The 12,309-nt window shown below is 38.9% G+C and overlaps 1 protein-coding gene across 2 annotated transcripts in view; it reads right to left on the bottom strand.

Annotated features, from left to right (window-relative positions):
• LOC308194746 (uncharacterized protein) overlaps positions 1 to 12,309 on the bottom strand; it is a 104,066-nt gene that overhangs the window by 59,069 nt on the left and 32,688 nt on the right. For both annotated transcript variants that reach the window (XM_080591038.1, XM_080591037.1), the window contains exons 2-3: positions 9,350 to 9,442; positions 54 to 158 (exon numbers count right to left, since the gene is read on the bottom strand). In XM_080591038.1, the coding sequence (XP_080447164.1) occupies positions 54 to 158; positions 9,350 to 9,442 (198 nt within the window). The remainder of the gene's footprint in view (positions 1 to 53; positions 159 to 9,349; positions 9,443 to 12,309) is intronic.

The raw sequence follows: 12,309 nt of genomic DNA, 5'->3' as shown, positions 1-12,309 counted from the left end.
TGTAGTGAATGGAAAAGTGCCTTGAAACAGCTCCCAAAGTTAGCATCGCTCACCTTGCTGCTTCCTGATGATGTCTGGGCTAAGGAAGAGTGAACTGAGTGATTTGCTTGAGAAATTTCCGAAAGCGTTGGTACCTTTGATTGATTTCCTAAATCAACCTGAAATGATAAAAAAAAAAATCCCTTTCTTCTTAAAAAGAAACATATCATATATGCACATTTCAGCATGCTTTCTCCCTGAGAATTTCTCAGTCTAGAAAAAAATGGATGTTTCTTCCGGTTGCTTTCAAAAGGATCGCATCTCTGCCAGGTGGTTTGCATCTGACAGTCAAATACCACTGATGAGAACCATCAATTCCTTCAAGGACTTGACACCACATCCAATTTGTATCGCAAGTGACTATAAAAGGAGATGACTGCAGCTATTATTTTGTTAGATTTAGTCAAAACATCCCCAGACGAGGCAGGAGGGCATGCTGGGAGCTGTTTGATGAGTCTGCTGGGAAAATAATTACGTGGCCTGCAGTTTTTTCACTTTATCTTCTGTAGCACTTTCTTAGTGCCTTTTGTGTGGTTTGAGCACTCAGCTTTTGGAATTAAAGCATCTTTACTTCTATTGTCTTTCCACCTAATTCCCGTATTATGCAGTCTCAGATGTGCATTCTAGGCTGCTTCTCTGTTACATGAAGTATTATAAAATTAAAATATTTTCTTCAATATTCCCTTTCTTACTTGAGATGAAATTTTCTGCACTGTAACTGTGACTGAACTACAAAGAACTGCCTGTTCTGATCGTGATGCTTAACACAGACCTTAGTTACATTCATGCTGTAATCCTGCTGCTTTGAGCAGGATGAATGTCAAAGCTTGCAACTTCAACAACTTTTTTTTTTTGGTTAAAATTGCGCATAAAAACTTTTTATTTATTTATTTTAATGTGATGTGTTACAGCTTAAAGTTTTCAAGAACAACCTAGGTACCAGGGAACCAAAAATCTGTTTCAGTTTGTTTCAATAGCTTTTGAAAAAATAAACAGGTATGAACCCCTGGAAGACAGCATGTGAAAGTATTACCAAAATAGTAATTCTGAGTTGACAGGAAAAATCAAAAGCTATGAAAGGAATCATTAAAAACTAGAAGCTGTGCTTATTCAGCTGACTACAAGGGGTCCATGGCAGCTGTGGGTGCCTTTTATAAGGCAAGGATGTGATAAAAAAGGTGGTAACAGCAAACCTGATCCAGCAATCCCCCCTGCCAAGAGCAGCCTGACTGCTCCTCTCTCAATGAATGGGTTCCCTTCTTAGCCGCTGGTCCCAATCCAGCAGACTGGCCTGTGTGTATCCTAAGCCAGCCTCAGCCTCCAGTGTTCTCTGGTGGGTGCAGTATATTGCCTTTTGGCATTCCAGTAGAAAAGCACATACACAGCTGCACATCCCTTGTTTTAAATAAATTGAGGTGAATACAAAGGAAGGAGGAGAAAAGGAATTAAAGGATGTAAAAAATTACCATATCAGAGACTTTTGCTGCTGGATATATGGATAAAAAAGTATTGCTTGTGACTCCAGCGAAATGAGAGTCTGCTGTTAGAGAGTCTTCTACAATCTATCTTGTTTGTGCTCGTGGGGACTTCAGAAGAACTAACTTTATTGGAATGGAACTGAAAAAAACTGGATCATTGGCCAAGGCTTGAAAAAATCGTTTCCTGGCTATAAAAAGAACATTAGCATTCTCACAAAGAAGGTGCCATAGAAACAAGAAACATATTTTTAAAGTAAAACTTCCTTTGATGTGAATCCTGTGCAAAGCACAAAAAATATAAAAGAGCCTGTGGGATCCTATTTCCTTTTTTTTTTTTTTTTTTGCTAATGGGTCACCTGGGACATGTCTTCTTTCTGGTGACTGAACTACGACACCTTAACAGGGTGGCAGGGATACAAAGGTTTTCTCAAAGGCATGCATGTGCTGTAACCAGTTTCTCAGAGGGGGAAATATTTCTGCTTCCTTTATCCCTCTCTTCTCTTTCTGCACCATTTCTGCTTCACCTTGCACTTACTTGCACAGCAGAAGTGTAACTTGAATTACCAGCCAGAATCAGCTCCAGCAATCTGCTCCTGACAGAAGCTAGTGCAGGAGAAAAACCCCAAGAAATTAACTTATTGGCAACAAAGAAATGTCAGCTACATACAGGAGAAGTTTCTCTTTGTCCCATTCATTAGAAATTGGACTTAACTCTGAAGCAAGGGAGTTTAAGTATTTAGTAAACTAAGTTAATCCATATCTTTTTGAACACTGAACATATGTCAGAGGTCAATTACGTACTTTTTGTTTCCTATAAGATTATTTCCTCCTACATTTTTAACTCATCTTTTGAGCTCTTTTTTATTTTCCATTAAAAAGCCACTATAGCTCAGGATTACATTATTTAAAACTCTAAATTTAATTATCATTGTATCTAACTCATTTTATTATGAAGCAAGGCTCAATGATCTTCAATGTACAGTGACTAATGAAAGCTCAACAAAAAAACTCTCTAAATACTTCAGCAAATAATATATAACTGTAGCAGGATTGCAAATAAAGCTTTTGCTTTGTTCTGTTAGCAAGTTGGACATTTCATCCTTAACCTTTCCTCTGAATCCTGTTACTCACCACTGTCCAATTTACCAGGTTGTTTTAGTATGTTTTGTACTGATATGCCACTAACTGCCTTTACCTTAGTTTTATTGCCTAACAGTCAGCTCTAATTTTAGTTATACCTTTTAATGTGCTTTGGAACACATCTTTAGAAATTGGAAAACTCTTTGTAGACATAAATGTGCCTTCAAGTCAATGTTACATACATAAGTTACCAGTAGTTGGAGCTTTATCTTCATTTTTAAGCTCACATACTTATGAATTATGACTACTCTTTTTATACAGTTCAGAATTGTTACTACTGAAAAATAACAAATGGCAAAATTTTCCCTGGCAGAAGGAGCATATTAGATAGAAATTGGCTAAATACCTTGTCAGCTGTTCATGTCAGCAGTTTCTCAATATTCTGCAAGAATTTCTGTGTGAGAACTGTCTTTCATAGTCATACTGCTTCACCTGAGCTTTTTCCCTTTTACAGTCTTTTAAGGTTATTACTGCACTTCAGTATTTTTAAGGTTTTTAGACCTCTCTCAGAAAGTCAACCTTCAATTTTCAAGCTTCAAAATTAAGTGTACTTTTGCGATATTTTGAGAATTGGGGTTCATAAGGTTCTTTCCTTGAGTTTCCTTTAGACTCAGTAATGCATTTTTCTAAACTATAGCCATGAAAGCCAGAAATGGAGAGAAAACATGCTGGGACTTCACCGAGAGAAGAACATTTTGAAGTCCCAGCTCTGATATTTCAATGAGAGTGTCTTTAAACTTAGGAGCGGCTCAAACAGGTCGGTAGTGTGTTAAGTCCTCTTTACATTGCCCATAGCTCACCTGCATAGTCAATGGATGCTTACATGTCTAAGCTTTGTTTAGTTAAAAGGCTCTTGCAGTCCATCTTGACTCATTATTTCACAAATCTCTCTGTAGTTAGCTGCGTTGGCTGTTTTATGTTTTAATGGTCTAGAAACAACAACTTGAAAACACTCAGTGGCACAAAGTTGAGAAAAAACAACAAAAATAAGCATTTGGGGCAGAATGAGCCTCATTAGAATTCTTCAAAATCCTGCTTTTCTGCATATCTCTGTCCTGCTGTTCACTGAAAAGCAGGCCTTGGCTCAAATTTTAAGGAAACATCTTCGATATCTGAGAGATAATGTATTTGTCATTTACCATTTTTCCATGTCATTTTTGGAAGGTCAAGTGTAGTAGAAGAAGTATGTTACAAATAAATCCCCTAGTGTGCAAGAATGGTGTTTGATCCAACAGCACTGGAGTAAAAATTGCCCCCTGCCAATAGCATTTTGGAATCCAATTGAGATTTATTTTGCAAGCAATGAAGATGTATGCAAGCTGGAATCATTTAAATACAAGAAAATTTGGAGACAAATCAACCAATGAAATGCCCTAAGACCTTTTTTCCACTGTAAATGATATTACAGCAATGAGAATAAAACACTCTCTCTGACCTTGTGCTTTTTCTTGTTACCAAGAAGAAACACAAAAGCCTTGCAGTTTTGTTTGAAAACATGCAACAAAATCTTAAAGATTTAAGGCAGAAATCTTAAGTTTATTCAAGGTTAGTTTTAAACAAAAGGACATCTATTTTCTAACGAAAAACAGCCTCTGAGTAAGTAAGTCAGAGATGATGATTTTTTCATTGAGGTAGATCTTTCACATCTTTGTCCTTCATTGTTTTCTTGATTATTCTCACATCTGCAGTGAAACTACAGGAGCACAAGGCCTTTCTCTAGGTATTTCCAAGAAGTCTGAGGACACAAACAAGAGGGCATTTGGCCTGGCATGCAGTACTTGAGAAAAAAAATTGGTAGCAAAGGCTAGCTGCAAAAGTTAACTTCTCCAAGGAAAGACACCTCATTTATCATCACAGTCTAATAGTGATATCACAGTAGACGAAAGCTAGACCCTGTCAACCTTGTAAATTTTCAGCTCAGTGAAGCCAACACGAGAAAAAGGCAAAGAAAAAGAATGGTACAATGGATTTTGCTGTTCCTAACTCGAATGAGATCTCCTTGGAAGGGCCCTACATGGGGCAGCTGACTTGCACTGCAGAACGTCCTGATGCCAGACCTGCTTCTACAGCCTGATGCCACAGAAGAACCCAGGGGTCTGTTTGGGCTGTCTTCAGTAAGTGGTGATGAAGGATCCAGAGACTCAGCTTGAAGTGCCTGGCTCTGTAACCCCTTTTTACTCCCACCTGACAAGGAGGCCACTCTTCAATGGCTGATGCATTCTCTTCAGCAATAGAGGAAGCAGAACCCAGACAGGGCGCGCACAGCTTTCTTTTGTTCAAGCAGCCTCTAAAGTGCACAGGGAGGCAACCTGATCTGAATTAAGCAGCCCTGAGCATGGTGCTTCACACTCCCCAGGGAAGTACGTGCCTGTGGGAGTCAGAAAGCAAAGCTGGCATGGAGAGGTGGGATTTTCCTCTGGGATTTTCTGGGAGGTACCTCCATCCTTCTTCTCAAGGGGAAAGGTGTCAGTCCCTTTCTTTCAAAAACTGAGCAGAGAACAAGACCTCTTTTGGCTGGGGGCAGAGAATCCCAGAGTGGTGTTCCTATCAGAGCTGGGTGAGACAATGCCCTCAGGGTCGAGGAGACCCTCATTTAATCCTGCCTTCTCTACCACAGGGGGACCTGAGCCCCCACATTCTCCTCTGTTATCCCTGCCAGGCAAGTTTCTCCACTGAGGAAAATGAAAAGGAAAAGGAAAAAGGGTCAGAGTGAGAAATCAAGACAGGGAAATGACTTTCCTGCCTAGTGGTGGGGAGACTCTAGAGTAAGACTGTTTTTACTGGCGTTAAACTATAATTGCATAAGCAGAACAAGGAAAAAGAACAAGAGGTCCCCAGAGAAAGGCCCCTAGCGTTTTGAGGAAATACAATCTCTTTGTTTTTCTTTCTGATCAAACCCAGTTGGACAATGTTATGAGGATGGTGTGAGAAAGTGTGTGCTGTTGGTTCCCATGCAGTTTCTCTCACACATCTATAGAACCACAGGTCCTATAAATCTATAAATCTATTTAGGTCTATGGGGTGCCAATATTCAAAAGCATTCAAATGATGTAAAAATAGAAGAAAAAAGAATTGCTGGAGAAAAGTGCCAGTTACCTACAGGCAATAACTGGATACCACTAAATCAAATTTATGTCATACTGTAACTAGGATATGGTTCACTTTGATAGGCAACCTTTTTATTTATTTATTTATTTTGGTTGGTTGGTTTTGTTTGTTTGCTTTTAGGTAGTGGATTTTTTCTTCCTGGTTACTGGAAAAAAATTTATAGTAGAAGCTTTATCCATCTTCATTTCAGTCTGAATTAACGCTCTGTGAAGCTTCCCAAGAGCTATCTTTATATGGTGGGTTACACCAGAAAGCTTGATTTAGACTTCATATATGATTAAACACAACACTCATAAGTAAAGCAGCACATCTTCATTAAAAATTATTAATAATGAAATTCTGTGATGGAAAACAATTCACATTGGCAGAAAAATCAGATCTTATTGCCACCTAACAAGGATTTGCACTGCTGAAATTCTTTCTTCATTTAACAACAGAAAAGATCACATTTCCTTTCTTGCAAACATAGTCTTGAAAACAATACCATAGAAATCACTGCATCCTCCAGGATAAAGCATCACACTGCATCCATGGGATGAAATTCTATCCATGTAGCAAAGAGAAATATGTTTAGTCAGAGGTCAAATCAAAAGGAATAGGATGGAAAGATTTCCCACTTGCTAGCAGGAGGTAAGTTTAATTATTCCACACCATTGCTCATCTCATTGGAGGTAATGAGCTCCTTGAAAATTCAGTGGCGAGCAAGTGGAGATTCTTTCTTCCAAACAAAAAATTCAGATAAGTTAAAAAATGAAATTACATGGAAAAAATAGCAGTCTAATAACTCCATATTTAATGAAAACAGTATTTACTATTTCTTTTGAGATATTATAAATGGAGATCAAGTTATGTCAGACTAAAAATATTAGCAAAGCAATTCCCAAAATCATAGACTTGCCAAAAATCTCTGCATCAGAAACTAAACTATAAATTGACTTTCTCTAAACTGACATAAGTGGGGATGTGAACTCAAGTCTGTGAGCATGGGACCATGCCCAAGTTCAGATATAGCCTGGTTCTGTAGTCTGTGAATAACAGCCACACATAAGGTGTGAAAAGGTGGTTTCAGGTGAAATGAACTGTGAAGTGTGAAATAAGCTTCACAAAAAGAAACGTCTGCTTCTAGAGAGTTTGTTTTCAAAATTTGTTTCAACACACACAGGCACATAAACGTCTGTTTATACAGATGTTTATCTTGGCATATTCCAATATTGGAGACTTAATCACGATGTCAAAACCAGGAGGCTGGTCTGTTGGTAGGTATGAAAGAGTTCCTCTGAAAGGCAATTCAGAAGAGGTGTTTAACCTAGGTGGTTTCTATTCTTTACAAAAGGCCCTCTCTCTTTTAATTAAAAAAGGGAGCTTTGCTCACAAAGGAGAGAAAATACTTTCATAAATGCTCATTTATGGAATCTCACTATTCATTACTGCTGAGTCATCACGTACCAATTACTGCCTAGCCCAATACCATACAAATTTATGTACATGTATATTTTACATATTTAACATATATTATGTTTTTTTATATATACATAAATTTGTATGGTATTGGGCTAGGCAGTAATTGGTACATGTGAGATACACACACTCTCTCTCCATAAAATAGACCTTGAAAAGAAGATACGCAGCAAGAGAATTTTGTACTGCAAGTTGCAGCTGAAAACACATTCATCAAATGGCTTCTCTATTCTTTAGTTCAGCCATTCTTCTCAACAGGACTTCCTAAGTACTTGGGACTGTATTACCTTCTTGCCTTTATATTTCCTAGTAACATGTCCAGACACTACTAACCAGAGAATGTCTTTTTCACAACTTTGATTTTTGACAGGATTTACATTTTTGTGGAGGTTTGCCTACATAATTTGGAAATATGACCTCCAAGAATTATTTAAAAAGAAAGAAAAGAAACTGTGCTTTCAAATGGAAGAGGTTCTTTTGAAATGGAAACCTACCTGAAATAGGTTGCGCAGAGAAAATAAAGGCAGTGGTGTAAAGTCACACAGAAACACAGTGTAAAGCACACACAAAATTGGAAGAACTTGTAGCATTAAGTAGAGATTTTAAGCCCTCTGCAGCTCCTACAGGAATACACTTCTTGAAGAAGGTAAGAAAGCCAGATGCTTTTTTTTTTTTTTCTGACGGGGATAAGAAGAAGTCAAAAACAAGGGCACAATATAAAAGCACTGGAAACAAATTTTAGGACCTTTAAAAGGTCAATGCTCTTTTTCTCTCACGTTCTCAAAAGAGAACAGCATAAAAGAACACATTCTAAATTTCCCCCCAAATTAATTTCCATATGGCTGTGATATATGAGACAAGAGTCAAGATAACATCATAATTGTGAGGCAAACAGACATTCTATTTTTATAGCAGAAAAAACTAGTATCTTGAGACTTATTACAGTACTGAATCTTTGCTGTGGGACCAAGCTCTTTCTACCAGTGGACAGCTGATTTAGAGACTATCCAGGCCTTTCCTGCATCCTTTAAATCAAAGGTAAAGCAACTTTCAGGATTATTGCTGAAATTTGATCTATTTAAGGAAAGCAATAGTGAATATTTTCCCTTTCTTTTATAGAATAAGTTTTATAGGCAATTAAATTGAAGTATGATTTTTGACATATTTATGTTACAGTGCTGCTGGCTGCTGTTGCTGCATACACTGCAACTGCTGTAGAGGGAAAAGAGCTGCAGTTGCTGTCGGCAGAAGCACTGCAGTAGTGATGACAAATGTGATTCTCTCATCCAGTGTGCAGAATGTGAATAGCAGTGGCTGCTCTGCACTTAAAGAGGGATTATGCTCAGATGCTTTCTAGGTAATGTTTACCAAATCCAAAACCATCTACAAAGATTAAAAAATGTTATTGCTATTTTTTACCTGATTGGCTATCCCATCACCAGTTAGCCAGCCAGAAACCTCAAAATGCTGGCCTGTCCCCCCCTCATTTGCTCAGTCAGCACTGCAGACTAAGAGGCAGCTTGACTTTTTCCCCCCATCTCTGCATGAAGAACCTGAAGCACATTTCCATGAAGCAAAGCAAATTCTTCAGCAACTTCCAATACCAGGTTTTATATTACTGAAATTATGCTCTTCTGATAGAACTATTTCTGAGAAGCTAGGGAAAAAAAATGGAGACGGTGAGATCACATTTTTTTTTTCCTCTATATTTTTCTTCCAAGGGAACTCAGTATGAAGACAGTGACTTGGTGTGGATTGAAGCAGGTTTTTGTGAGGACTGTGATTTTAGATATCTTGATCACAGATTTGGCTATACATACTTTAAGATTTTATATAAAGCATGAGAATTCCAGGAACATAGACCTGACTTAGCATCATGAAGCAAATGGGAAATAACTTGAATTAGTACTTACAGAACAGCAAGTTTCATAGGTGCATGTTCACTTTGCTACATTCCCCTCTGTAGGCAGATATGCATTATATAATGCATTACTGGCAATGCATTACACTGCACAGGAAAGCTGAAAAGGTGCCCACATCCTAGGACTAAAAAAAAATTTCCAACAGTCATGATCCCAGCACTCATAAAAATGAAGTCACACACCTCAGGACAGTGTTAAACTTACAGCCTGGTAAGACAGCCTTATTCTTGCTCTGTGGCCTGTTGTGCACTGGCACTGCATACTGCTTGCCATGGTGTCATCCCAGTTCTGCTTTTCCTTAATTGAAAATAAGGGAGCCCAATTTTAGTCTGGCTGATCTTAAGGTAAAACACAAGTCATTGTTCTGGCATTTCTCAGTTCCTACCTTTGTCATTCTGAACCTCTGGCTATCTGCAATCCAGTTTGACAGAGAAAGAAAGGTCTCTAGTATGTTATCTTTCAACATGGTTCATGAAAGTAAGTAGTCAGGAAGAAAAGAGAAATGCTATTTGTGCACCTGTTGAGTGACAGACTTCTTTAGATACTGGGGAAAATACATAGTAACTGACAGTGGGGACATGATTCCACAAAAAACTGCTCAAGAAACTTCATGTTATTTTTAATGAGTTTGATAACTAGCGCTGGTCACAGATCAAAGCCGTACTCTGCTGGATTTTGTACACAGACAATCTCTACTTCACATATTTTATAAAACACAAATCAACAGATGGTGAGAATGAGAGACAGCGCTGATCAGTAAGGTAGGCAGTACCACAGTACATGGCCTACTATCAGTGTTTTTTCAAGCATCACCACAAAAGAAAATGTTGAAGGGGGATGAAATCATTTTATTTTCCTTTGTAGGTGGAAAGGCATAATCACGTAATAAAGTAGAGCTAAAGAGACAGAAAATTGCTGCCTTCCTTCTTGTTGAAACCTCACCAAGTCAGCAGCCATGACTGGGGATCACTTCAGTACATACAGTTCTCCTGTGTATTGTATTTGCAAATCTGGGGTGGTTTTGCCTGGTTTCTCTAGATTTGTACCTCTCTTCTGATAACTACAGATTAATTATTTTCTGCAGCTGTCTTGAAGTCTGCATCTGACTAAACTGGCAGCCCCATTTCCACCAAGAGGCGACCTTTAGAGGCAGCACAGTGACAGGACATAACCTGAGAGGCAGCAGCAGTGAAGGGAGCTGAGACTCCACATCCCTGCTGCAACCAAGGCAAGAAAGGCTGGAGCCTGTCAGACAGCCGGATCCTACTGAGAACTAAGGAAGCCGTGGACACGTCTGTGCCAGCCCCTGTATGCGGCCTGCACCTCAGCTGCATGCACGCTGCGCCTCAGGACCTTATCTCCCTGCAGCCCCACGAGCGGGATGTCTCAGAACAAGTCACAGAGCACAGAGGTTGTTTCCAGCTACACCTCCAAATGAATCTGAATTCACTGAAGCCATAACTTTCTCATTACCCTGAGCAAACATAAGAGGAGACTATTGTTAAACCTCCAGCTCCATCTCTTTGGCAGCAGTCTGTGCTTGTGTCAGGACAGAGTGACTGCAGAACCACAGCCTCAGCCTCGTTCACATTCTCCAGACTTGTATCATCTTGTAAAGATGAGGGAAACTGCAGACTATAGCTTGAAGACATGCCCTTACATGTTACCCTGACTTCCACAGCCCCCTGTGTCATTAAAAACTTCTACGAGTAGCACCATATCATCATATGTTGGATCTTAAGTCCCAGGCCCTGCAGCAAGAGGAGGAGCAGGGCTGTCTCATAACATCTGTACCTTCCTCCCTTTTCCCCCATGGTCATGTTTCCACCTCTGTACTTTCCATCAACAAAAGCATTAACACAGCCTGTAAAGTTTTCTTTCTGTCTGAGAATAAAAAGCGATACAAAATGTTCCTTTTTCTTCTGGCCCAAAGCTGATTTCTGTTCTCATCTTGCTGAGAAAACAAACTGCTAAACCAAAGAAAAGCCAAAGGCATCATACCTTTCTTCCCTAAGGCAACTTGGGTGTCAGCTCCTCTTAGACTGATGTCCACCAGGAGAGACAACTGGCTTTGGTGTTAACAGTTCCTCTGGCTAATCATCTCCCTCTGGTGTGGTGTGTCCTCTCACCTCTCTTGTGCTGTCAGACCTGGGGTCATTTCTTTCACTGTAAGTTACATATATAGTAAAGATGAATCCAACAGCTTATGTGAAACAAAGATCACAAAAACTACACTTGGAAAATCCTCAGTAACATATTCTGTAACTGAAATCTCTCTTCCATACTATACGGTAATATTGAGGTTCTATAGTTGAGAGTTTAAGCAGTTTCTCATGGTTCCAGAGAGAAATCTTTTCCAGCAAACCTTGATATTAGCTGGAACATAAACACTATTTTTTGTTTATTTATTTTAAAGAGCGTCCAAAATCATCATTATGGCTCACAAGAAGAATTGGTCTTTGCTCATACTATGACAATTTTTAAGATTCTTGAAGTAAGCTCAGTACTATCAAGGCATTAACTACTCAAATCAGTCTCACTGACATTAACCAAAGCATTCCTAGGGTTGATTTTAAAAGGCAAAGAGTTGTGTGAGCTTTTGATTTTAGTAGTGAAACAAACAGAGGACAATTAGGGAACACAGTTTAGGCAGTCTTAAAGATTTGAGTTCTCGAACAAAAATCTTCTCACAGGATTTCAGTTTATATGGCCTAAGACTGAACTATAGAGAAATACTGTGCAAGCTGGGAGGACATTCATGCTGGCATAATGATTACTTGGGTATAATGACTGAAACAGAAGTTGCAAAACCTTGCAGATTCTAGCAGAGGAACTAATTCCAACAGCAAGAGGAACCAAAACAGAGGGAACTGAAATAATTAGATTAGCTTAATTGTAACCATGTCTAAATAACCACAGGCATTGAAATGTTCAGTAATTTTGTAAGAGGAGTAACCTGTGAATGGCAAAAAGCATTCTCATCAACATGCACAGCTGGCAAGAGAAGAAGCAACCTGTTCAGCACAAAGCTGATTCATTCTTCCTGCATACTACCTTCAACATCCAGCCCATTTTTCTTTGCTAAAGCTTTGGTTCAGGTCTTCACTGGGATGCATGTCGACAGCTGAAGCTTCCTCTTTCTGGTTTCAACAAATCTACTTGCT

The sequence above is a fragment of the Anser brachyrhynchus genome (genome assembly GCF_964034855.1).
Source record: "Anser brachyrhynchus genome assembly, chromosome: 4".
In the NCBI taxonomy this organism is placed as follows: domain Eukaryota; kingdom Metazoa; phylum Chordata; class Aves; order Anseriformes; family Anatidae; genus Anser; species Anser brachyrhynchus.
The sequence above is the reverse complement of the archived record's forward strand: the minus strand, read 5'-3'. Positions and strand labels throughout refer to the sequence as shown.